The sequence below is a fragment of the Leptodactylus fuscus genome, chromosome 5, assembly GCF_031893055.1.
Source record: "Leptodactylus fuscus isolate aLepFus1 chromosome 5, aLepFus1.hap2, whole genome shotgun sequence".
Taxonomy (NCBI): Eukaryota; Metazoa; Chordata; class Amphibia; order Anura; family Leptodactylidae; genus Leptodactylus; species Leptodactylus fuscus.
The window spans coordinates 34,926,457-34,954,225 of NC_134269.1; the positions used below are offsets into that span (position 1 = coordinate 34,926,457).

Here is a 27,769-nt window from a genome sequence, read left to right on the forward strand (position 1 = left end):
ATGCCACGTTCAAAGGCACTCAAATCACCTTTCTTCCCCATACTGATGCTCAGTTTGAACTGCAGGAGATTGTCTTGACCATGTCTACATGCCTAAATGCACTGAGTTGCCGCCATGTGATTGGCTGATTAGAAATTAAGTGTTAACGAGCAGTTGGACAGGTGTACCTAATAAAGTGGCCGGTGAGTGTATATGTTAATAGACATCTACATGTTTCCACACCCCTAAAAAAAAATTCAGCTTGCTTTATGCTTCCTTCGCCAGAACGCTAGGTGGCGCTGTGACCACGCTGATACATAAGACCGAGGCGCCACTAGAGGGCGCTGAGCCCTGCACAGACTCTACGATAGACGAGGACTGTTTGTCCATTGACAAGGTCTCCAGGGAACGAGAAACCGCGCCAGAGACAGCTTGTGACAGGCAGACGAGAGAGACAGACAGCCCGCAGCAGGCTCCTGTGTAAGAGACATACCGCCTGTGCACTAAGCCAGGACATGTCAGCCGCTTAGCTGGAAGCCCCAAGTGCATGCTGGGAAGTGTAGTTCCTTAGCAGCTGTGGCGCTGTAGACATGTGCCTGGTGTCTGGTTAGAGTTGTTGTGCTGCCCTCACTTTCCATACAAGTGTCCTATGTAAGAGGGCAGCGCACTAGGCTGGTTACCAGTTAGTTACCCACTGCAACCAATCAGATTCCAGCTCTTATCTCTCACTGACCCTTTGGCGGATGAAAGCTTTCTTTTGATTGGTTGCTTGGAGCAACTGCACCAGCGGTTTAAATTCCACCCTTAAAATTGAGTGACCCCATGTGTCTGGTGGGATTTCCGACCCTGGGCCTTACACTCTTGTTATGCATGTCCCTCCCTCATGTATTTGTGGCATTCTCTCTGCCATTGAAGTTGTGTTTGTAGATTTTGTATGCAGTACTACAGCAATTTCCCTTAAGGGTTAGAAAAACATGGCCGCTTTCTTCCAGGAGCAGCATCGAACTGCGGTTTCTGTCAGGAGTTACTCTGCTTCATTGACGCGAACAGGAATGAACTGTAATATCATAGACCGTGTGTGAGCCCAAGATTTGGGGTGTGTTCACACGTGGCAGGTCTTGTTGCAGAAATATAAAGCGACGACCGAGTTTGCATTCCGAGGTTGGGCTGATGGCTTAATGGAAAGCACCTGGATGACTGATGAGTCTAATTTGCACCCTTTTCACTTCAATAGGGGGGTGGGGTCGTAGCAGGATTGGACCTGATCTGTAATCATCAGTTTGGTGATCACCCCCTCCCCATTGAGATAGGTTTGACTTGTACGCTTGTTCCTGCGCAGAAAGCTTAAGGTTTTTTTTGAGGCCAGCACATGGATTTCTGTAAATGAAACTTTTAGTTGCAGGAACTTTGCTGTAAAATCTTCTGCGTGTAAGACCCACCTAAGGAGCTTTGCTGACCCTTGTCCTGCAAGGTGAGGTGACCATGACCGAGACTTGGTTGTACTTCTTTACGACTGTACACCTCTGGCTGATCCAATGTCACAGGTTCCTCATAAATATAGGCATGAGTCTACAGAGAGATCTGTGAATGTGGCCCAAAATGGCTACAGGGCTAGACCGAGGTGATTTTAAAGACTGGGTTATTAACCACCAGTCCTCCTATCTGGTGCCTCATATATAGCAAGGTGCACACTGCCTCATAAGTGAGGGGCCTATACTAAAATATTACTTGGCACAGTCATCTGAAGGGGCTGGTACCTATACCGTGCCCATTACCCCACTACCTTTTTGGGTGGTGCTAATAGCAGGACAAAATGGTAAACTCAAATGTTTTGTGCAAAGCACAGACTTGCGCAAGAGAATACAAATTTTCATCTCTTGTATCCCAGAAAAAAAACATAAATCCATAATATATCTGCCCCATTGATTTCACTGCCTTGTCTCCAGTCAGTTTTCTACCTGGGGAATGGGGGTCGTGTATGGTAAATCCCTTTAAAGGGATCCTAGCATTAAAACTTTTTTTTTTTTTTTCTGCCTACCATGTTGGAGTAGCCTTAAGAAAGGCTATTCTTCTCCTACCTTTAGATGTCTTCTTCAGGCCACCATTTGGTATATAATCCGGATTTTGTCGGTATGCAAATGAGTTCTCTCACAGCACTGGGGGTGTCCCCAGTGCTGCGAGAGAACTCTCCAGCGCTGCCTCCATCTTCTTCAGGCGGTGGCTTCAAACTTCTAGGCCTAGGGCAAAGCTGACTGTGCATGCCTGCTGGCCACAAGAAAATGGCCGCTTACACTACTGTGTAAGCGGCCATTTTCTTGTGGCAGGCATGCACAGTTGTCTTTGCTCTAGGTCTGAGGCCTAGAAGTTTGAAGCCACCTCCGGAAGAAGACGCGAAGAAGATCCGTTCCTGAAGAAGATGGAGGCAGCGCTGGAGAGTTCTCTCGCAGCATTGGGGATGCCCACAGTTCTGTTTGAGCACTGGGGACCCATAAAACTCATTTGCATACTGCCGAAAACTGGATTATATACACTGAACGGTGGCCCGGAGAAGACATCTAAAGGTAGGAGAAGAATAGCTTTCCTACGTGGTAGGCAGAATTAAAATTTGTTTTAATGATAGGATACCTTTTAAGTGTGGTTTGTTTTTTTTTTTTTGTTTTTTTTTGTAGATAGTGAGCCCCATTTAGGTATCACAATATACATTTTATTTTTTTCTCCTATCAGTACGTCTTTGCTGAATGGGAGGAAATCCATGCAAACATGGGGAGAACATACAAACTCCTTGCAAATGTTGTTCCTGGCAGGATTCGAACCTAGGACTGAGCCACCGTGTTGGCCACCCTTTAAGGGTAGTCTGTCAGCTGCTGACCGCTTTAGCTGAGAGCCATTGAGGTGTGTTTATACATAGTCATGTGGATGGTTGTAGTGTCAGCATTAGAGCTCATTCAGTCAGCCATATATATCTGTATTATGGCCACATATCCTGTTGTGGGTGTGACTATCCATCTGAATTGGGCCCCGTGCACACGAGCATCATATTATCCCATACACACGTCCACAACTTTAACAAATGTGTGTCCCGGCTGCAGAAGGGGACCGTAGACCGCATGTCCTATATTTGTCCGCATATGTGGTGTAGTAGATCTGAGCCAGTCATTTTATGCATCTGTGTTTGCGGTCCCTATACTGACATGTTTTTTTTGTGGGTTGCTGATCAGTTTTACAGTGTAGCCTTCGCCCTTACTTTTGCAGAGAAGTTTAGATCCGGCCCTTTCTCTAGTGTCCCCAATGTGTTCCCTCGAGTGCTCTCTACATTGCGCTCCAGCACTCTTGAAGGCTTCAGCCGTCAGATGAAAGGGGTTCAGGAGGTTACTGTAGAGAGCACTTCACCGCCAGGGACCACTTTTGGGACACTCACAGTGGTGGATTGAAGTCTCTTTGAAGGTAATGTTGATACTACAACTCCCCACATGGCTATGTATAAGTAACTCTCCTACCTAGCAATGTCAGCAGCTTTACAGACTCAGGACAGACTCTTCTAACAAATACAAAAGAGAAAACCTTTTCTACCTCTTAGGGTCAGTTCACACGTGAACTGCCCGCGCTGGTTTTGACACAGAGAGAGATGCGGTGAGCCGCATCTCTCTCTTGTCAAAACCCGCCTGCTGCGACCATCGCGGTCACGGTTTTCCCCTCTGCTGTTGGCTCAAATGAATGAGCCGACATAGGAGGGAGCTGCCGGGGGAGGAAGCCGCACGGCTGAGCCCGTGCGGCTTCCGCCTGAAGAAAGGGCATGTCCTTTCTTTTCTCCACTAGCGGCAGCCCGCCGCTAGTGGAAAAAAAAAGCCCGGTGGTCTACATAGACCACCATTGTAAAGGGGAGGATTTTGAAGCGAAATCCACTGTCAAAATCCGCCCCTTTGTTCACGTGTGAACTAGCCCTTACTCTTTCATTTTGGAATTCCTACAAGAAATATACCATAGCGAGCTAGACTTATATGGACAGAGTGGGTGTTTAGGGGAGGGTCCCAGCAATGTCCTGTATTAGGAGATCATCTCCTATGCGATATATACACTTTTCCATTTATACAAAGCTTTAACCATATCTTTTCTGGGGGAGGTTTTGTAGGTTTTTTGTGTAAATGTTTGCTACATGACAATACAGAATATGAACCTTCAGGATGGACTCCCTTCCCCAGCAGGTTAATGGACAAGCACTATGGGGCATTGCATGCCATAGTTTTCAATGCCAGTCTTTATACCCACTGCATTGGTGGAGGTACACCTTATACATTAGGTGCAGTGTAACTGGCATAGATTTCAGGGATGATTTTAAACCCCCTCAATAAAGTGACAGGGGTGTTGCAAAACTGAAAAGTTGCAAATTTTATACATGAAAATCTAACTTTTTCATGCCTTGTGACCAGAAAACTGGCAGACAAGACATATTCAATCTCTCACCATGTCCTACATCACTTTTGCTACTTATTAGAATCCGCCCCTTATTATAGATTCTACTTATCTGATTAATATTCTACATTTCTGTGTTTCCTCAGATTTGTGTCCTTTAGTGATTTTTGTCCTCTGTCGCGCTGGATCCGCCGTGCATAGACGGGACGTACCTTTCTGGAGAAGAACATGACTTCTACACGGTTATATGTGCAGAACTAGAACACTTCTTACAACAGGGAACACAGAAGGCGTGAGTATATTATATAGGTATAACATATCCTGACTGATGGGACCCTCAGGATTCTCTTCTGCTACTGCACAACTTCTTAGTGCAGGGTTTGATCTCCCCCTAGTGAAAACTTTTTGGTATTACAAGCTCTAAGGAGCATAAGGATACTCTTTAACCATCTTAATTACAAATGAGCGAGTACTATTCGAAACTGCCGTTTCAAATAGCACGCTCCCATAGGAATGAATGGACACAGCCTGTGCCGGTGTCTGGCCGCTTAACCCCCTGCGCGCCGGTTGCGCCCATTCATTCCTATGGGAGCATGCTATTCGAAACGGCAGTTTCGAATAGTACTCGCTCATCTCTAATCTTAATGTGATCTGGTAAATATAAGAGGCATTTCTTCTCCCCTACCCTTGTTTTTCTTATTCTTGCTTTCATTCTTTAAAGGAAACGGGACAGTAATCCCTTCTATAAACCTCTAGATTTTGCACTGCTATACACTGTGGTAAACCTACACTATATGGCAATGGATACCTTATTGTCACACCTCTACAATCCTATTGCACTTCAGATTCCTACATTATGTACTTTGGGCTCCTCATGTGACTTTCACAGCCCTCACAAAAATAGATTTTGTGGTCTGTGGGAATTGCTCATTCAGTCAAAAGAGCATTTACGTGGTCGAATACTGATATTGGCATTGTGGAGCCTTATAGTTAGTGATACAAGTGAGGATAGGTGATTTTTACAGTGAAAGTGCCATTTCACTTTTTTTCTGCTTTTGTCAGGTGAACATTTTTGTAATATACTTTATTAACCTATTTTCATTCCTTTAAGTAGAAGCAAGTTCTAAAGTTCTCCCCAGCAATGCTCCAACTAAGAATTATTAGGGCGATCTTTCCTATGTGCACTGTGTATTGCCAGTATGTACAGATATGGGGGAAGGGGGAGGCTTCATTTCTATATCTCTGGTTTTATACCACCTACAGTAGTGTCTGGTGCCCTATGAAAGCTGAGAGCCTTGGCTTTCACATGTTATCAGCACTGCAGTTGTAACTGTGACAGAAACAAAAAAAAAAAAATACTAGTTATAACGCACTTGGAATGTGATTTTTCTGTGCAGCATTTCTTAGGATAATATTCCATGTTCTCATCCCTAATGTATGAAGTGACATGTCTTTCCTTTGTTTGTTGCTGTGCAGAGTCCTGTTGCTCCCACCGGTCTCCAGCCGCTTCCGGTATCTGATCCATAAGATCACAGAGTCTTATGAAGCATTAAGTAGCTTTTCAGTCGGTGAGGGCTGGCAGCGCCGTACTGTCATCTGTCATGCCGCTATCAGGTGAGAGAAGAGGAACGTTTGCAGCAGCAGCTTCAGAACTTTTTGGACTTTACAGGAATGTCATTCTAAGACTTTGTATAGTATGTGCCATCATGCATAGTATATATGAAATTCCATATTGCTTCCCTGCTCCAATTTACCTCATTTGTACAGTCTACTATAAACTCTTCCTTAGGTTTTGAGGTGATAGGAATTGTCTAGGCCACTGAATACTCTTGTTATATTAGAGTATCATTCACGGATTTAGAAATGACCCGTACTTTCTAATGTAACCCAGTTCAGGAAAGAGAGAAACTGTAAAAGGTTGTCTCCCTATAGTCTCGTATTCGCATCTTTGCCTTCGAAGTGTCATATTGATACATCGCTACGCGTTAGATACTCACTCACCATGATATAATAGTGGGATGGGGTTAAAAGATACAAAGATAGCTGGTAAGTGATCAGCAGTCACCAGAATGAGGGTATACAGGTACATATCATTAGAGCAGTGATGGGCATGCTCGGCCATTGCTTCATTTACTTCTGAGGGACTTGTGGGATGGCTCTTTAGAAGTCCCATAGTAGTGAATAGAGCAGTGACTGTCTTCAAATAAAAGGTAAAATCCTCCAAGCAGACAATAACCTGCTGTGATAAGATTCCTGTTACTCTGATTTGTAAAGTGCTGCGGAATATGTTGGTGCTATATAAAGTAGTTATTACTGGACATAATGGGGCGTGTGGTCAGTCCCTTCTGTGACGGTGCGCCCGCTGGATGTAACCTAAGAGTACTGTCTGGTATCCAGGACCTGAGCATGCACATCATAGATTTATTTACAAGGGGCGCGTGTTGACTCCCTTTTTCATAATTGGTTGGGGTTACACCGTCCGGGCTCCCATGGATCAGACACTGAACCCCTATCTAGTGGACGGGGAATAGGTTTACACTGTGGGATAATACGTTTGTTACTGAACTTCACTAAAAAGTTTCCAAAAGAAATTTGGGAAAACAATGGTCCGTTCCTGTCTTATAATTGTGATTGTGTTGGAGGTATCTTTTGTGCTGTAGGGATATTGGTGAGGGCATATCTGTATACTGTGATATAAACTAGTATGGCACCTTGTAGATAATCTTTGGTGTTTTTTTTTTTTTGTTCTGTTATTGCAGGCTACCTGTTGAGGAGGAAGAAGCCAAAAAGAGTTCTTACGATAGAAATCGTGGACGTTTTTGGAGTACATGCTCTCACAACAAAAAATGGGAGCCTGGCAGAGGAAGACAAAACTGGAATCAGCGCAGGGACAGGAGACCAGACAGAGAATTTTATCAATCCAGAGGAAAGCAATGGACCAGAAGCAGTGAGGAACATTGGAGAAGTCCTGCTAAGGACAATGTGTGGTCGCTAGGGGATGAGCAGTATACTTACAATGGTAATGGAGACGTTCTACCAAGACAAGAAGTGTCAGAGACAGAGATGAGCCTTTACAAGAAGGAAATATCAGGGAAACAAGAGGTTCAGTATGAGGAGGGGAGTCATACACAGGGGAAGACGACAGGAAAAATGGGGAGTAGTAGTGATAACTTAGCTGCATGCCAAAAATGGGATGAAAACATAGAAAGACCTGGACAGGTAGAAGCTGAAGATGGAAGTGACTTGGATATGACACAAGATGGTGTGAATGAGAAACAGGGGTTGTCAGATAAATCAGTAGATGACCAAGTGGTATCCGAGAAGAGAGTAGCTGAGAGATCAGACGCGGTGGTGGGGGAAGCTGAGGCAGGTACATTGGCTAAGGATCTACATGGTCTGAAAGTGGTAGATCAGGAATATACAGAGGCTCATGAGGAAAAAGGCGAACAAGCTGAGGCCCAGGAAAAAGTAGGGATGCCAGCGGAGTCTAGAGAGCAAGCAGGTATGATGGTGGAGGCTCAAGGGCAGAAGGAGACGAAGGTGGAGATTCAGGGGGAGACGAAGGTGGAGATTCAGGGGGAGACAAAGGTGGAGGTACAGGAGGAGACGGGGGTGAAGGTTGCAATTCAGGAGGAAAATGACACTAGTATGGAGGAGGCACAGTGTAGAGTGGCGGCAGTCGACAAGGCGGAGGTTGAACCTCAACTATCCATGAGTAATGTGGAATCCGACAAGGATCAAGCTGTAGAAGAGCAACCAACTGCAAAGATCCCTGACCAAAGAGCCAAGCTCAAGCAGATTGTACAGAGTGATGAAGAGAAACAGAAGTTAATGGAGCAACTCCTAGCAGAGGTGAATGGTGAACACTGAACATTGGGTCCTGGTAAACTGTATGAAACAAGTGTGGAGGTTGAAAAATATAGGGAGCAGAACATTGCCTTGTACAGAAGGGCGGTGTACGCTCCTCGTATACTCCTCTATACTTGGCGTTGTAAAAGTATGAACGATGCCAAAATCACGTTAGCTAAAGCGCACCCATAACTGTGATCATTTTGTTTTGCATTGGGGGGGGTCAAATGAGTTGTAATGGGCAGGGAAAACTATGGAGGAGATGCAGGTCTAAACCATAACTTTCATTCTCTGGATCATGAGGGTCCTAGAGGTCATTTCCAGGGGTCATGAAATGATAGTGTATCCTATTGATGCATGCATCTAGCAAGTTGAGAATAATGTGACAGTCTTGGTTAGATAGTGCCATCCGGTGGTGACTATGAAGTACTTCAGGGGGATATTTGTATACCCAAGGTGCTGCCGCTGTATGTCTGCTCACTGCTACTGTTTGATATTTGCTTCCATTAGGTTATTACTCACGTTTCTGAAAAGGATGTCTACATACAGCCGCTTCACGAAGATTTTTCCGAGTTTTCTGAAGTTCAAGTGGATCGTGGGAAGTTTGGTCACATCATTGAAGTTTATGGTTTCTCACCCGGTCTCAGTACTGAGGATCTCATGGAGCCCTTTAAGGACTATAGGTAGTATTGTTGATCGGGTCATGTTTCTTCTTTATAGTAATACTATTCTAACGCCATGTTTAAAGAGCAGGCACTGTAACAAGCTATAAGGTTAGGTTCACACTAGTGTTATTAATGTCCGTCACGGGATGAGAGCAACATACTTTAATAGCAATGGAGTGATTGATGCAGACTGATCCCCATGTCTAATGGAAACCTCATGGAAGCTTTCTTCTTCATGTTTGTTGCATTTATCCTATAATGGATGAGATCAATGGACATTAACAACGGTAGTATGATCTTACCCTTAGGATGGGTTTACACTCTAATACTGAAGCACTGCATGCAGTAATGCCTAGCACACGTTACTATGTATTCCTCGTGTTAGCTTACAGATATTGGTTTAATGGCAAAGCTTCCTCTCTGTCTGGTGAGATCCTGCTGTATTTTCTGAGTAAATGGACAAACTCAGATGAGCAGATTCTTCTCTACTTTGTGTGTTTTCCATGGCCTCTACCCAACTGCAAACTGAGCCAGTGCCTGCAGTGGGGAAGCTGCTAAAAATGCAAAACATGAGCAAGGCCTTGTTCACACACAGGAGAATGAAAAGGAATTTTTGGTGGAACCAGATTCCACCTCTGATTCCTCTTCATTTTGTGCCCATTTGGCTCCCTGCAGCAGAGTGCCCCAATGTTTGCCACTACTGAATAGGCCCAGATAAATGGATCTGACCAGCGGGGGGTCTTGAGCTCTGGACTCTGGAATTCGTGGCCAGATCAAACAGGACGCACACTTTTTCATCAGCTGAGATCTCTGCCTACCATTGAAAACTTTTCACTCCTTACTCACACCCAAGGTGCAGACACCATTCACAGACCTTAGTGCCGATGACCTGGCTATTTTCATGATAAAATTGATAAGATCTGTCAGGAAATAACTGCCCAAGCCCCAAGGGGCGTTGATCCCATCACCTACCATAGTACTGATCCCCCTCACCAACCGCACTTCAGACTGTCCATTCTCATCTTTTGAACCTGTTACAGAAGAGGAAGTCTCCCAGCTACTTTCTTCATCTCGCCCTACAACCTGCAGTAGTGACCCCTTCCCCTCACACCTTCTCCAATCTCTGTCACCTGCTGTCACTACTTACCTTACTAAAATATTTAACCTCTCTCTCTCTCTTCTGGAATCTTCCCATCCTCCATGCTGTTATAACCCCGCTATTGAAAAAACCCTCCCTGGACCCGACTTGTGCTGCTAACTATCGACCCGTCTCTAACCTCCCCTTCATCTCTAAAATCTTGGAACGCGTGGTCTATTCTCGTCTAATCCGCGATCTCTCTGCCTGACCCCTTACAATCTGGCTTCCGCGCTCTGCACTCTAATGAAACTGCTCTCACAAAAGTCTCCAGTGATCTCCTAATGGCTAAATCTAATGGCAACTTCTCTCTTCTTATTCTTCTGGACCTCTCTGCAGCTTTTGACACTGTTGACCATCATCTCCTCCTCACTATGCTCCGCTCAGTTGGCCTCAATGACACTGCGCTCTCCTGGTTCTCCTCTTATCTCTCAGACCGCACTTTCAGTGTATCATTCGCGGGCTCTGTTTCCTCCTCTCTTTCCCTTGCTGTTGGGGTTCCTCAGGGCTCGGTCCTAGGCCCCCTGCTCTTTTCTCTCTACACAGCCCCCATTGGACAAACCATCGCCAGATTTGGCTTCAGTTACTATCTTTATGCTGATGACACCCAATTATACACATCTTCCCGTGACATCACCCCGGCACTCATACAGAACACTAATGACTGTCATTCTGCTGTCTCAAATATCATGTCCTCGCTCTATCTGAAACTAAATCTCTCTAAGCCTGAACTACTACTGTTTCCACCATCTAATAGATCTGTCCCTGATATATCCATTGCAGTCTCAGGCCTTACTATAACTCCTAGGCAGCATGCCCGCTGCCTCGGGGTCATGTTGGACTCAGACCTTTCCTTCACTCCCCACATTGAATCACTCGCACGTTCATGTCACCTCCACCTCAAAAACATCTCCAGAATACGCCCTTTCCTTACCAGAGATACACTAAAGACACTTATTGTCTCTCTGATTCATTCTCGCCTTGACTACTGTAACTCCTTACTAATCGGTCTTCCCCTCACTAAACTCTCCCCTCTACAATCTATTCTGAATGCAGCGGCCAGGCTCATCTATCAGGCTAGACGCTACAGCGATGCCTCTGGTCTGTGCCAGTCGCTACATTGGCTGCCTATTCATTATAGAATAAAATATAAAGTTATCACCTCATCCACAAGGCTCTCCATAATGCCACACCTCCCTACATTTCCTCCCTTATCTCCGTCTACCGCCCAGCCCATGCTCTCTGTTCACTCAATGACCTAACACTTACATCCTCTATGAGAAGCCGCGACGCAAGACACTCAGCAAGAGAACGCTGGAGGACCAGAAAATGGAGAGAAATTTGAGGCAGAAGTCTGCTTCAAATTTTTCTTCCCTTTCCGCTGTGTGAACTTGTCCATAGGGCACCTTCACAAATTTTTGCGACTGAGAATCTATTTCATTCATCTCTTACTGGAGCTTGCAAAATTCAATGTGCTGCTGTACAAACAGATGATAGGAACTACAACAAAACCTTCTGCATGTGAACACGCCCTAACTCAGCACCGCCTTGCAGCGTTGTGCACTGGTGCGTGTAGTCCATCTGTTGCATTAGCTGAAAATGCTCTGCAACGCTACTAGCTGGCTCAATCTTCCATGAAGATAATCAGAACATGTCTGACATGTTTGTGGGACGTGTTACCTCCTGGAATAGCAGGGCAGTGCCAGCAGTCATGGGCTGTCTAATATTTGAAAGCTGTAGCTGGTTTCTACTTTCACATCAAGGTTGTAGGTTCCAGATGTCTAGTATTATGAAACCATATAATGGATTTTTATGGCAGGAAATTTAATAGCAGGCAGGCCATCTCTAGGAATTGTATTGCACAAGTTTTTCCTATCATCAATCGTTTGTATGAGGAGCTACATGGAATGAAGCCAGTGATTATATAATTTTTATTTTATTTTTTTTTTTGCATTGCAGAGACAGAGGCTTCCGCCTGGAGTGGGTTGATGAAGCTCATGCCCTGGGAATATTTTCCAGCCCTGAGGATGGTGAGTTATTGTTACATTAGCACTAAGGAATGCAGCATGCCTAGAGAGAGCACCGTATAGCCTGGAGCCACACTACCTGGAAATTTTATAGATATTATGTATCATGTTAGAGGAATTCTGTTCTGATTGACTCCAATGGTCAGCCATTGTATGTGATCATACACTTTGTATATTTTCCTTTGCAAGCTCGCGACCCCTCCCTGTTTGCAGTGCTACCAGCAAATGAAAAAAAATCACAGCAGCATGTGATCTAAGATGAGGAAGTAATTTATTACCTGTAAATTCATTGGAGAATGGAGGGACCACACAGAGTCAGAGCAGGCAGAGGAATCATGGGAAATGTAGTTTGTCCACAGATTTCCTGCATGTAAATAACTGATACAAGGGGCAGCAAGTAAAATAAAACCAAGCAAATGGTGCACAAGGGAACAGTGAGGATTTAGCACTGTTGTGAATGTATTATTATTATTGTTTATTTATATAGCACCATTAATTCCATGGTGCTTTACATTTGGAGGTTACATACAGTACAGAAAATATACAGGTAGATATACAACAAACAGTGACCGACTGGCACAGTGGGGTAGAGGGCGCTGCCCGCGAGGGCTTACAATCTATGAGGGACGTTTTTGCAACTCATTTTTGGACGCTGAATAAAGTGGTTTATTCAGCAATTCTGAGATGCCATTTTCCAACTTGGGAAGTTTCTACACCTGTATTTTCTCTGAGGACAAATTCACGTCTGTGTTTGGGCTACAGCTTGAATGAACTGAGCTCACTAAGATCTATGAAATGGTAAGCCACCAGACAGAACGTACTTCCTAGCCAAAACATGGACATGTACATTTGGCCTTAGGATCTCTTTTTTTTTTTTTTTTTTTTTCTTCAAGTTTTGATGCCAAAAAGGAGATGTAACATCTGAATGTGAAAACACTGCCTTATATTGAGTGGGGGGTAAAGCAGCTGAGCCTGCACATTGCTGCTGGGAGTGGGCACCCCCTTGGAATAACGTTTTATATATGGCTTTGATATGTATGAACAGATGGTCCAGCATCTAAGTGTTGTATTTCTTTGTGGTTTGTCTTCTTTACTATTAGACTTAATGAACCCTTTCTATTTCGGCCCTTGAACTTAAATCATAGGACAGAGAAAACTGCCCACATGCGGGTATATCATGTAGACACCAGGTGCATGGCACGGGTGGCAGGTCATATATCAGGACATCCGAAATGTCCTCGAATTTGGATGACTATTGTTTAGCTGTTAAGTAAAAACTTCAGGCACAAAATAAAGTTTAGAATAAGTAACATATTATTATACTATCTGGTTTAAAAATATAAATAAACAAATTGTACATTCCCTTTAAGGCCTAAGCTAGGCAGCACCTTAATATGTGAGAAATATTTGATGATTACATGTGCTACCCATATGTGATATCCAAATGTGACGCTTGCCTTCTGTTGCAGCTTATTCTGCTTCTGTCCAGAATCATCCAGCAATGAAGTTTCGTCCTTTGTCTCAAGGCTGCCGCCAGTCCAAGTGCCAGGTGTTTGAAAAAGGTGAGAACTCCACCATCCTTCCTACTATTATACATGTGAAAGTTTGGATGTTTGTTCCTCAATCACGCCAAAACGGCTGAACGGATTTGAATTACATTTGGCACATAGATAGATAGATTGTAACCTGGATTAACACACAGGCTACTTTTTATCCCGGTAAATTACATGGCTTCACGACTGTTATGAATTTATGTTCACATACTATATTACACTGCTCTTACAGCAGCTTATCTCAGGTTCTGGTAAAGCCAGGCCCGTTATCTTTAAATGTAAACACTCAGCTAACCCTCAGTCCATTGGCATATTATCTGATCCGCTCCAGGCAGTGCTGACACACTGGATGGGAAAACCTCTTTAATACAAATTGGCGGTTTGCTACTATTAACATGCCGGGAAAAAGAAAATCAAATTTATTGCAAAATTGTAAAACAACGAGAGCTATGAAGGTAGCTAGAGTTCTCCTCAATCGGAGCGAGGGGGATCATCGATGCCAACAACATGCTCCATTATATGGCGTCCCAGCGAGCTGCTGAGATGCCGGAACAATCACGGGCACAGCACGAGGAATGAGTTCAACGGCAGGACAGCTTTAGAGCTGCCAAAACGCCAGAGCAGGCGAACCATCGACTGCAACAATTTGCTAAATATAAGCAGATCATCGACGCCAACAACCTGCAAATGAAGTCGAAGGGAAGAGGCTAGTCTGTTATATGTATTACAGCTGCAGCACAGTGTGAACTGCCCTCTATAACTAATACCTACTGTATCTTGTACAGTTGGTGTTCTAGATAATGGGTATGAACATTGCTAAATAGAAGTAATAAGAACACTTTACGCAAATGACCAGAGCCCTGGCAGGTCCCTATTTGTCACCCATAGAGATGATCTCTATCCCTGGTGCATATATACATATTGGGTGGGCAATACTAAGCCCTTCCAGTGACACTGAGCAATGGAGAGTACTTGTAGTGCAGGGTGGTAGGGCTGATACATAGCACCAATACTGCCTCATACCATCAGAGCAGCCATTTTTTATTTGTTACTAAAATCAATGACCAGTGACCATGCAAGGGGTGAAGGGCCAGGGGATTGTGGTAATGCCTAAAATCTTCTAACCCAGTAGCTGGATCATTTGCCTAGACTGCATAGAGCATACAAACCTTTTTTATATATTTTAGGAATTTATCTAATAAAATGCCAATGTCTCCTTTTTAAACTTCCTCTTGTGCAGCCTAAAGAGTTAGAAAGATTGTCCCACATCATAAAACATAATGTAGGCATTAAGGTCGGGTTAAAAAAAAATATGCACAGACGCGTACCTGTATCCTCCCCTGCATCACCTCTGCTGCAGGCACTCTGTACGCAAACAGAGCAACGGAGATGACTGTCAGCCGGAACGGTGGATGCAAGTATTAGTGGCTATTTATGTTTTAACCCTTCCCTGCTGCCTGCAATAAAACTGATGATCCCTGAGAAGACCTTTATGGGGTCAGGTTTGATTAAGTTTGCATTGCTGTAATTTGCACCAAATATTGCAGTGTTTGAGAAACTCGATGCATCCACAGGTCTAAGATTTCTGTCCTGAGTGGTTACTTCCCTTTCTACAACCTCCCAATGTGGGGCTTTAGCATTAGGCTGAGAACTCGCTTTTTTAAAAAAAAAAATTAGCTAAAAAAAGCCGCAAAATCTGCAACAAAAATGAGCGGCTTTTACATACGATAGGGCCTCAGCTCTATTACCCTTGTAATCGGAATGGGGGATTTTGGGAGTTATCATAGTAATTGTTTATGGCATATAGAGGCACATTTTGGTTCCTGGACTCCATGCTGGGTCATTGTATTATACAGCATGTAACCAGAAGAGACGGACGGTGCGGAGCGGTGTCATTCTTCATCCCCTCTAATTGATGCTCTATAGAAATAATTCACTGCAAGGACACGGTTTAGGCATCAGTGTTCTACTCACATATGTTGTTACTTAGGTTTTGGCCATATGCTTTATCTACTGTACAATGTGTGCAGGAAAACGTTACAGTAAATGGCACCACATGGAAATGTTGTGCAGATGCCTGAAATAGTACCTCCTCTGTGACTTGTATCATGTGGTGCAGGATGCTTTGTACTTAATATCTTACTCCTGCTAGGTATATCCCACCGTATGTTTGTACATTTATACAACCACTAATACTGGAACTTGGTTACAAAAGGTTTATGAAAGATTGCCTTGACATTACCTTGGAGCAAAATCTGGGTAAAAATGGCCTCTACTATTGTAATTCAATCCAGTGCTCCTCCTGGACACTTGTTTGTTTGCTAGGCACTGCTTCCCTCATTTTGGGCTGCTACATGAATAAAGGTATGACGGTGAGCGAGTGCTCACTATAGTGCTGAGGTAGTTACATTTTATTGTCTTGCTCAGCTCTGTACAGCACCTTTGTTTTGTTGCTGCTAGGGTTTGCTATAGGTGGGATTAACAAGGTGAAGGGCTAGAGTTCCCATTATTACTCTTATAATTATTTGCATCTTTCTGCATGTCTTACTATTACAATGTATAGGACAGAGTTGTAATTATTCCCTGTCTGCTCAGCCATGCTGTTGTTCAAGGACTCATCACTGCTGCCCAGCCTGTGAAACTTAATCCCTCTAGAGACTGAGAGTGAGGGAGGAAAACCAGGGAGCTGTGAAGATATAAGGCACTTGATCTGATATTGTATGCGCAAGGGAGAGGGGAGAAAACCACATATTTAGTATCAGGATATTAACATGAGGAGCATATGGTCCTGTGACCACATGTAATACCGGCATACACAGTAGTAGCTCTGCTATAGACGGTATATTAAACGATAAATCACAATGTGTTTTATCCAGTTCCTTATCTTTTTGCGAAACAACAACAAAAATCACTGAAGGCTTGTGGCCTAAAAATTCTGCCTCAACCCCTTCCCAATCTGGGCTGTATTGTTGCGTTGCACTGAGTGTATAGTTAATACTTGGTGCTGTAATAGTATGGTGCAGGTGCTGTCTGAGGGTTTGCCGTGGTAGCCTGGAAAGGCGCAGATGGAAAATATGAAAATGTCACCAAGCCTTAACACCCAAACAACTCTGCATCATTAAAGGGTAAGTAAAGTGCAATTAGACTTAGTGATAATGTCCTGTATAGAGTCAGTAAATCCTTCCTGGCTAGACTAATTCCAGCCGGCCATGCTGAGATCCTCACTGCTTCTGACTTATGCCCTGTACACATCTGCTTTTGTATTCCGTCCAGGAGAGTCCACATGGAGAACCCCCCCCCCCCCCTCACCCAAATGAAATACAAACGCAATTGCAAGTGGTGTGCTGTAAAAGTACACGGACCCCATAGACTATAGTGGGTTCCATATACTTGCCGCACTCCACCCGCATGATTCGTGCACGGCAAGCACAAGGTCCCCATTATAGTCTATGGGATCCGTGTACTTTTACAGCACACCACTTGCAATTGCGTTTGTATTCCGTTCGGGTGGTCTCCATGCGGACTCTCCCCGGACGGAATACAAAAGCAGATGTCAATCAACCCTAAGTCCTAGCTCTTATACTCAACCCTTGGCCGATTACCTACAGACGAGGGCAGCCACATACAGAACCTTATATGTAGTGTTAATGCTGAGACTAGATCAGGCACAACAACAGCAGTTTTACTATTTTCTTGCTGTTTGCAGCAGTCTTTTATCCTATTAATATTATAAAGGTGAAAGTTTGAGAGTTTGATGTTTGTGGGTTTGTATGTTTGGATGTTTGCATGTTCGGATGTTTGTTCCTCAATCACGCAAAACCCGCTCCACCGATTTGGCTGAAATTTTCCACAAACATAGTTACTACACTCGATTGCGCAATAGGCTACTTTTCGTCACAATAGCGCACATACGTTTTTCCCAGGACCCCCACAAAACCCATAACTCACATCACTATTTCTGCAATCTCACACACTTTGGACCATAGCAAGCCACAAAATTCATATTACCCCCTACAGCAGAGGTCAGCAACCCCTGGCATACATGCCAAGAGTGGCACTCCTGCCATATTTCACTGGCACACCAGCAGCACAGGACCTGCAAGAGTTAAATGAAGTCCCTTAAGTGCTCTGCTAGAGCTCAAGCATAAGGACACTCCCCTTTGAGAGGGGTGCAGGAAACCCAGGGGGTGGAGCTTAATTGCTCAGGTCTGTGCCTGCTATAGTGGTCTGCATCCTGCAAAGATTCCCCGAGGAGGAGAGGAAGCTGCTAGCAAAGTGACACTGAAAAACACACAGGTACATAGGATTACTGTTCTCATTAATGTCAGGCATTTGGGGTTATTAGTTTAGTGTTAGTAACTCCATGTGCCTCACATTAATAGGAATAACTCCATCATGTCCCTCATATTAACCCCTGTGGGCCCCATATAAGGGTTACTAATATGTGAGACATATGGAGGGACTAATAAAAAAAAAAAAAAAAAAAAAACCTCAATAATGAAGATACTTAACTATTACCTCCAAGTCTCTCACATATCAGTAACTCTTACACAAGGGTTAATGTGAGGGACATGATGGGGTTAATTGCTATTAATAAGAGGCGCATGGAGTTACTGAACTGTCATGCACAGGGACAGACTTTATGTGGCTTGCTCAAATCAAATAAAAAAAGCTTTATTGGCACGTCCGAATAGATATTTGGCATTGCCAAAGCTAGTAGAGTGGGGGGGGGGGGGGAGTTGGACTCGGGTGGGTGAGTGGTGGGGGTGGTGTGGGTGGTTTGGGGTATAACAGTCCATGGAGTCTCATCTTCCTCTTCGTTGGTGACTGCTATATGGGGAGGTGGGGTGGGGCGGGTGTTTTGGGATAAATATAACAGTCCGTGGAGTCTCATCTTCCTCTTATTTGGTGACAGCTGGACACGCTCAAGAGTATCCTGTGCCCAAAACTTACATGTACTGGCGGAAAATAACAAATCATACAATGTCGTATATACAAGTATATTCACTTCATATACCTCTGTCCAAAAGACACGATGTACAGTTTATACCAACACCGTATAGCGGCTGAAATACAAATTACATTCATCACAAAAGTCTCATGTGCTCTCAGAATTACAGCAACAACAAGATACACAGTTACATTTTATATCCCATACCTTATACACAGTACGAAAACCTTACCCGCGCCTGTATATACCCACTTCTACAATCACCGCAGACGAAGTCGTGGGTACCAGCTAGTGTGTGTATATGTGATCCCTGGCATGCACCCACACATCCGCTCCAGACTAGTTTAAAGTTACCACTAAACTTGTATCGTGTCTTGTTATTGAGAATTCTGCTTCAATAATATGGTCAACACATGTCCATGTCAGCAAATTTTTTACTACACATACACACTTTGGTGTAAATATAGCAGAGCTTGTAGCCTGGTTGTTCTTCATCTGGGGCAGATCTTTATTGTGGTTCCCTCTCCCCATGTACACAAACACAGCAGGTTCTTTTCCAACATAAAAAGTTATATATAATAATACATTTTATTTATATAGTGCCAACATATTCCGCAGCGCTGTACAATTTATAGGGTTCAGATACAGACATACATAATAAAGAACGTCATTTCACACAATTGGACTGAGGGCCCTGCTCAAAAGAGCTTACAATCTATGAGGTAGAGGGGGTGACACAAGAGGTAGCAGGGGCGGCATTGCTTATACAGAGGTCAGACAATTTTGTAATAGAGGTTACAGTCATTACACAAACAAAACTTTGTGAGCCGTCACTAGTCGTGTCCTTTAACATGTGGATAGAGCTTGGACAACTATGTTAGGCTGAAAAGGCATCAAGAATGGAAGGGTTAGCATTAGGAATTGGGATAGGCTTGTCTGAAAAGATGTGTCTTTAGTTTGCGTTTGAAACTGTAGAAATTGGGAGTTAATCTGATTGTCCGGGATAGAGCATTCCAGAGAAGTGGTGCAGCTCGGGAGAAGTCTTGTATACTAGCGTGGGAGGTTCTGATAATAGAGGATGTAAGTGTTAGGTCATTGAGTGAGCGGAGAGCACGGGTTGGGCGGTAGACAGAGATGAGGGAAGAAATGTAGGGAGGTGCGGCATTATGAAGAGCCTTGTGGATGAGGGGGATAACTTTATATTTTATTCTATAATGAATAGGCAGCCAATGTAGTGACTGGCACAGACCAGAGGCATCGCTGTAGCGTCTAGCCTGATAGATGAGCCTGGCCGCTGCATTCAGAATAGATTGTAGAGGGGAGAGTTTAGTGAGGGGAAGACCGATTAGTAAGGAGTTACAGTAGTCAAGGCGAGAATGAATCAGAGAGACAGTAAGTGTCTTTAGTGTATCTCTGGTAAGGAAAGGGCGTATTCTGGAGATGTTTTTGAGGTGGAGGTGACATGAACGTGCGAGTGATTCAATGTGGGGAGTGAAGGAAAGGTCAGCGTCAAATATGACCCCGAGGCAGCGGGCATGCTGCCTAGGAGTTATAGTAAGGCCTGAGACTGCAATGGATATATCAGGGACAGATCTGTTAGATGGTGGAAACAGTAGTAGTTCAGTCTTAGAGAGATTTAGTTTCAGATAGAGCGAAGACATGATATTTGAGACAGCAGAGAGACAGTCGCTGGTGTTCTGTATTAGTGCAGGGGTGATGTCACGGGAAGATGTGTATAATTGGGTGTCATCAGCATAAAGATGGTACCTGAAGCCAAATCTGGCGATGGTTTGTCCAATGGGGGCTGTGTAGAGAGAAAAGAGCAGGGGGCCGAGGACCGAGCCCTGAGGAACCCCAACAGCAAGGGAAAGAGGGGAGGAAACAGAGCCTGCGAATGATACACTGAAAGTGCGGTCTGAGAGATAAGAGAACTAGGGGAGTGCAGTGTCATTGAGGCCAACTGAGCGGAGCATAGTGAGAAGTTGATGGTCAAAAGCTGCAGAGAGGTCCAGAAGAATAAGAAGAGAGAAGTCACCATTGGATTTAGCCTTTAGTAGATCATTAGAAACTTTTGTGAGAGCTGTTTCAGTAGAGTGCAGAGCGCGGAAACCAGATTGTAAGGGGTCAAGCAGAGAGTTAGCAGAGAGATAACGGATTAACCGAGAATAAACCAGGCGTTCCAAAAGTTTAGAGATGAAGGGGAGGTTAGACACGGGTCGATAGTTAGCAGCACAGGATGGGTCCAGGGAGGGTTTTTTTCAGTAGCGGGGTTATAACAGCATGCTTGAAGGAGGATGGGAAGATTCCAGAAGAGAGAGAGAGAGAGAGAGGTTAAATATTTTAGTAAGGTAAGTAGTGACAGCAGGCGACAGAGATTGGAGAAGGTGTGAGGGGAAGGGGTCACTACTGCAGGTTGTGGGGCGAGATGAAGAAAGTAGCTGGGAGACTTCCTCTTCTGTAACAGGTTCAAAAGATGAGAATGGACAGTCTGAGGTGCGGCTGGTGAGGGGATCAGTACTATTGTAGGTGTGGGAGTCAATGCCACCTGGGGCTTGGGCAGTAATTTCCTGATGGATCTTATCAATTTTATCATGGAAATACATGGCCAGGTCATCAGCACTAAGGTCTGTGAATGGCGTCTGTACCTTGGGTGTGAGTAAGGAGTGAAAGATTTCAAAAAGCCTTTTAGGGTTGCTGGAGAGAGAAGAGATGAGGGCGGTGAAATAGTCTTGTTTGGCGAGGTAAAGGGCAGAGCTATATGTTTTAAGCATAAACTTGAAGTGGAGGAAATCTGCAGGTGAGCGTGATTTTCTCCAGAGACGTTCGGCACACCTAGAGCATCGCTGGAGAAATCGTGTCTGTGGCGTGTGCCAGGGTTGCTGCCTCCTATGTGGGACTTTACGAGTGAAGGGGGGAGCAACCTCATCCAATGCATTTTTGAGGGTTTCATTATAGTGAATGGTGGCCAGATTGGGACAGGAGATTGAAGAGATGGGGGACAGGGAGGACTGTAGAGTATCTGAGAGGTGCTGGGTGTCAATAGCATGCAAGTTCCTATATGTGTGATGGGTAGGGGCGTCTTGTGAAGGGGAGAGAGCACTGATGGTGAGAGATAGAAGGTTGTGGTCAGAGAGCGGCAGAGAAGAGTTAGTAAATTTAGAGACTGTGAGGAGTCGATGGAAGACAAGATCAATCGTGTTACCATCTATATGTGTGGCGGAAGAAGAACATTGTGAGAGACCAAGAGAAGTTGTTAATGAGAGAAACTGTGAGGCAGCCGAGGAGTGAGGGGGGGGGGGCAATAGGGATATTAGTCACCCATAATAAGGGTAGGAATTTCACTGGATAAGAAGTGGGGAAGCCAAGAAGCAAAGTGGTCCAAAAATTGGTAGTGTGAGCCAGGTGGACGGTAGATCACGGCTACACGTAAGGAGAGTGGGCGGAAAAGTCTGATAGCATGGACTTCAAATGAGGAGAATGTGAGTGAGGGGACCGGGGGAATGGACTGAAAAATGCACTGCGGTGACGGCAGTAATCCTACCCCACCACCCTGCCTATTATCAGGCCTAGAGGTATGTGAGAATTGTAGGCCACCATGAGACAGAGCAGCAGGGGAGGCCGTATCTGACTGCTGGATCCAAGTCTCAGTAAGGGCGAGCAGGCCAAGGGATTTGCTAAGGAATAAGTCATTAATGTATTCTAGTTTGTTACACACTGAGCGGGCGTTCCAGAGAGAGCAGCTAAAAGAGACAGGGGAGAGATGAGGGGAAGGAACACGGTAAATATTGATGAGGTTTGTAGGCCTTCTATGTGTGCAGGGAGAAGAGTTAGTGAAGGAAGGAGGGCCGGGGTTAGGAGAGATGTCCCCAGCAGCTAGGAGGAGCAGAATGGACAGAGACAGAAGGTGGTTCAGGGATTTATGTGGGCGCTTCTGTTTGTTGTCACTGCTAAAAGAAGTAAAGGGGTGATTACAGAGTGAGAAAAGTGTGTGAGAGCTGTACATGGGACAAGGAAGAAAAGAGGGACTGACATTGATGGTGTATACTGGTGGTAGAGGTGGAGGAGAGATCTGCAGGAAGACAATGGCTAAGATAGTAAGAGACAGTGCAGCTACAGGATACCATGTGGTAAAACTTGTTGTTTTAGGTTGAAATTTACCTGGTGTTCGGCTATGGTTGGCCTGTTTTGTGCCCTGTTTAAGTGCCATGTATAAGTGCACTTTGGTAAATCTGCACTTCGGTTAAGATGCAATTTGGTTAAGGTGCATGCTGCAGATGAGATGCCCCTGCATGAAATGCTGTCCCATAAGCTATATCTACTTATATAGGGAAGCACAGCTTCAGACTAGCACTAATTTAAGTCGTTAACTAATTAATCTACAAACTGTGACACATGAGGAGACTGGCAGTGTGGATCCAAGTAAACACTTGGCCAGAAACAGCAATAAAATCATTGAGGATCAAAAGACTGACACTAGTGCAGATAAGGGCTCGTTCACATCTGCGGCCCGGCACTCTGTACTTCAGGTTTCCGTTTCCTGCCTAAAACAGAGGCAGGAGACGGAAACCTGCAGGAGTCTCTCTCACCCATTCATTTGAATGGGTGAGAGAGATGTCCGGCCGTGAGTGGCGGTGAGCGTTTTGCGCTCTCCGCCGCGAAACCGGGTTTTATAATCCGGACACAGTCGGACATGCAGTACTCTGTGTCCGGATAAAAAAAATATCTGGTTTCGCGGCGGAGAGCATAAAACGCTTACCGCCGCTCACGGCCGGACCCGGTCTGTGCTTTCCGTCTTCTGGCATGCAGAAGACGGAAAGCACAGAACGGAAACCAGAACGCAGGTGTGAACCTAGCGTAAGAAGACATGGAAGTGCTAAAAATATACAGCCTGGATGAAATGCTAGGATATAGTTCAGTAATCATGCAGAGGTGAAATACAGAGGTGAAATACAGGATTATGTACCATTGAATATTACAGCAGATGACTGAAGGGAGAATTCAGACAGCAAGCAGAGGTGGGTTCAATAGCAGATTATATACCATTGAATATTACAGCAGATGATTGAAGGGAGAATATATACTGCACACTTACTTAGTACCGCTATACTACACATAAACCTAGTGCTGCTGAGATAGAGAGCGAGAGATATCTATCTATCTATCTATCTATCTATCTATCTATCTATCTATCTATCTCTGTGTCTACCACTGGTATATGATGCATACCAAATCTGTACTAAAATGGAATGTACTTTTAAAAATGTCTATTTTCTCTCTAAAGTTCCTGCCACTAGGGGTCTCTCCTGTAGCTAATTTGCAGTTCACTCCTTTTGTTACCAGGGAAGCACGTCCATAGATAAGTAAGGCTTTTTCACAGTGAGTGGAGGTTCTTTTTCCCTCTTCACACATTGAATGGAGAAGGGAGGGTTTGATTCTCCTCACAGTCTGCACTTGCATGTCTTCATACTGTTACACTGTAAACTGTGAGATTTGGAGAATCTTCAGTCCTTTGCACAGAGTAAGAAAAGTCTTCTATGTACCTATATCTATTTCAGGCTGTTTTTTTTTTGTTTTTTTTTTTGTGGGTACGAATGGGAAATCAGAGAAAGCAAGCAGCTTTACTGACTGTGCTCATTGATTTTATTTCTATATTTTTAGCTAGATCTTACCTTTGTGTTTACAGTCCAATGTTCCTGGATCTCCTGTATTATTGCCACTTGGGTTTTTCTCAGGTATTGTACAGTTACTCCTGGTTAAATGGCAGAACTGTATCTGTAGCAGATGGGGAGGGTAGACTGCTCCCTTTTGTACATGCCCACATTGTAAAATGTGCTGCAGCCATAATGTGATTATCAGTTTTTCTGCTGCTTGGACACCATGTATACAGTCATGAAAAACTCAGGTACCCTTTAATGAATGTCACTTTAATAGTGAGATCTAGCATCTGATAAGGATATTGTGACCGCACTTACTTGGAGGTGGCGGTACTAGTAATGCTCTTCAATAGCCTTTTTATTAGACTACCTTTGTGATGTCTGTGTCTGTATGTACCAGACCATTGCACCTTTATGGCATTTACCACACACATCCCATGTCCTTGTCCAGGTCAGGGTATGGTATATGGTTGTCAGCTCTCACCAGTCACTTACTAAACTATGGAGTGCTAGTGCTAAATGTAGAACATTGTAAGATGAGTTCTGGTGTCTTAGAAAACAAACAGCTGCTCTCCCCCCCCACATACACATTTGTTGGACCGGGAATGCATGTGTTCTCAATAGGGAGACAGGAATAAGCTGCCGCTACACTATTGGCAAACAGAAGGATCAAGTAAAAGGAAAAAAGGTTTTTCAGCTCAGCCTTCATGCAGACATAATCATAGTCTAACCGGTGTGCGCAGAACCAGCTGAAACTATTCAGAAACTCCAAGGAAGGAACTCCAGTACGAACCGGACAATGTATAAAATATAACTTTTATTCGAAATCCATTAAAAAAGTTCACATGGCAACCATCAGTAGTTGGTACGAGTGCATAAATGCAACCGCTACGCGTTTCGGGACACTGAGTGTCCCTTCCTCATGGCAAACAAAAGGATCAGACCTGACAAAATCCAAAATTCCCGACATCTACTATCTGGGGCGAGTTGGACACCTTGCCGTACAAATTAGATGGTCGAACAAAATGGGTGGGTTTGGCCTTACTCCTCTGAAAGTCCACTTCTTCCATTGGAGACTCGAGCAAGACTGTCAGCCAGACAGACGTCTTATGTGTATGGTAAGCTTTATCAGGCTAGCATAAAGTCTTCTCCTGTGTGTCTTGTCTCACATGCGTATAGACGGAGGGTTACTTGGGATAACCTTTTATATAGTCAGTGGTGGTATGAGACAGAACAGGGTGAAGGAAGGAGATAGACTAGTGGTGTCAATGATGGGGACTGAAATGGAGTGCTCTGTGTGATCCGTATATGCACAAACCTAGTAGAGGCCCTCTCATGGAGTGTTATGTACCATAGCAAAGCTGGCCGTGCACTTTTTGCTGCAGAGATATAGGTACAGTTCATTTTGCCACAGATATCCTTGCACTGTCGGAGAGCCCGGCCTCAGAGCTCGGCGTAATTGCTGGAAGATGAAACTCGCCTCTTCATGATATATTCTATAGACTTGTACTGTTGCTGAGCTGTGAGGCTGGTCCCTCTGACCGTGCGGGGATGTTGGTACCAAAACTAACTGCTCCTGGACTAGACGCCAGAATAGTTGCTGCGGTATATATTAGAGGACATAAAACCCTCTGTATAGTGTGTGCTATCTTTATACTGCCTTTATTAATGCATTGCTTTTATCTATAACCACAATGCTTCTCTCTTGCAGCATTCTCGCAATGTCATAAGGAGAGACCACGAACAGATCCGACCGTGGCAAAGAGACTCGTGAGTCAAGCACTGGCACTGCCAATAGAGAAGCCGGCGCAATCTTTGGAGGAGTGAGCCCAAACACAGCAGCGTATTACTCCTGAGGACCTGCATGTGCTCGCCACATGTGCCGCGGACACCTCTAGGTCAGGTTGCGGTGGGTGAAGACTCTTCTATCTCTGCAGACAGGGGAGTGTAGCTGAGCCATACGTGGCAAACTGCCTCCATCTGTACAAAGAATTTAGTTTTGCATATGGGTGAGGTCTGTAGCAGAGCGCAGACTTTGGTGCTAAGGTTCCCCTTTCACACACATAGTTTGGTTTGCCCACTTAGTTTGTTTTTTACGGATACCACCCAGAATGGCATGGGTGCTCAAGGGGTCTGCCCACTACACTGCCACGCTTCTGCTCTATAGCCAGGGGGGCAGAATCTTTCTTTATTTGGACCAACCAGATGTTAAATACAAAGCGTGTGTATTCGGTTAGATGCATGAGGCCATTATCCCATAAATCTCTGTGTCACAAGCAGAGGAGGGGGCTCTAGTCTTCCATTCCAGATGCCTTAACTCAGCAATACCTCAAAGTTGACTTGTTTTATATGTTGAATAAATCCAGTTGCAATGCAGAGCCATGTCACGCCATATTATTTGATGACTGACAACATGTGACAGTAACCTGATCTCAAAGGTTGCTGTGTTACCAGTTTTGGGTTGTTGTTTTTTTTTTTGTTTTTTTTTTGTCCTCCCCCATAGCCATCTGTAGGAAACAATACACTTGCATTCACAGCCAGGTTTATTTCCCCCATCATGACAGTGCCCTCCGGACGGACGGGGAAAACAACATGGAAGCCCGATTCGTGCAGTTCAGTGAGTCATGCATACTGGTGGGGTATAAAGTGATCAAAAGCAAGTGTAAATAATAAGTTATAATTTATTCCTAGACATACACAGAAAGGATATATATATATTTTATGCTGAGTGGACAATGGTAGTAGCTGTAGTGCCAGTATAGATCTGCAGGACGTAGGAGCAGATCTGACGTTGTAGGAGCCATAATCTGTAAAACAGCAAAGTGCTGATGGACCCATTGGTAGAAGAGTTTATAGCACCAGAAGTACCAAGTGGGTGCCCATGAAGTATGGACGCAATGGTCCCAGTACAGAGAGGGATCAGGAATAGTAAGGTCTAATAATGCAGTCCCTGACCATCCATATCTCATCTACAACCTCTAGCCACGAAGCTGTCATGGATGGTAGTCATTGACTAGTACCATAATGCAGTGCAGAGACCTTGCTGGCCTGGCAGCAAAGCAGTGAAATCCAGCAGATGGTAAGTCTGTGGTATTCCTGTCATGTCTCTCTGTGTCCAGTATACTGGCCTGGAACTCCTAGGACTGTGACATGTATACATCTTATAGGGGATTGGATAGGGTGGAATGACGTCAGAACAAGTCCGCTCACATCGGTGATGGTTCTGGGTGTGCTCTGATGGAAAATACCAGGGAATGTAAGATTAGCCGGAAGAATTTGCCGCATGCCGCGTAGTTTGCTGGTGCACTTGCCACAGGCTCTAGACCATCCCCAAGGCCTGTCTGGAACACTTGAGGCGATGCGGCTCTTCTCTGAGTCTAGAAGAGATGACTACATTTCCTTGTCATCCCTACCGGGCAGACAACTGATTGTTTATGAGGCCGCTATATTGCTCGAACTTCTCTTCTGTCTCCGTGCTGTAAGATCCACCTAAAAGAAGAAAGACCAATTTAATTCTATAGCACCAACATATTCTGCAGTGCTGTA

At 44.5% G+C, this 27,769-nt stretch overlaps 3 protein-coding genes across 3 annotated transcripts in view; 1 reads left to right on the top strand and 2 right to left on the bottom strand.

Annotated features, from left to right (window-relative positions):
* Window positions 1-27,769, bottom strand: part of LOC142202649 (caspase-7-like) — a 436,926-nt gene that overhangs the window by 301,618 nt on the left and 107,539 nt on the right. The window lies entirely within an intron of this gene.
* Window positions 954-26,605, top strand: R3HCC1 (R3H domain and coiled-coil containing 1). Its single transcript, XM_075275796.1, has 9 exons — window positions 954-1,057; window positions 1,319-1,450; window positions 4,553-4,681; window positions 5,866-6,003; window positions 7,149-8,241; window positions 8,749-8,921; window positions 11,998-12,068; window positions 13,535-13,627; window positions 25,935-26,605. The coding sequence occupies exons 1-9, from the start codon at window positions 954-956 to the stop codon at window positions 26,048-26,050; spliced, it is 2,049 nt and encodes a 682-aa protein (XP_075131897.1). The 3' UTR covers window positions 26,051-26,605.
* Window positions 26,606-27,769, bottom strand: part of LOXL2 (lysyl oxidase like 2) — a 43,945-nt gene continuing 42,781 nt past the window's right edge. Inside the window, exon 14 of the mRNA XM_075272806.1 lies at window positions 26,606-27,712. Coding sequence (XP_075128907.1) covers window positions 27,633-27,712 — 80 coding nt within the window. The 3' untranslated portion in view covers window positions 26,606-27,632. The remainder of the gene's footprint in view (window positions 27,713-27,769) is intronic.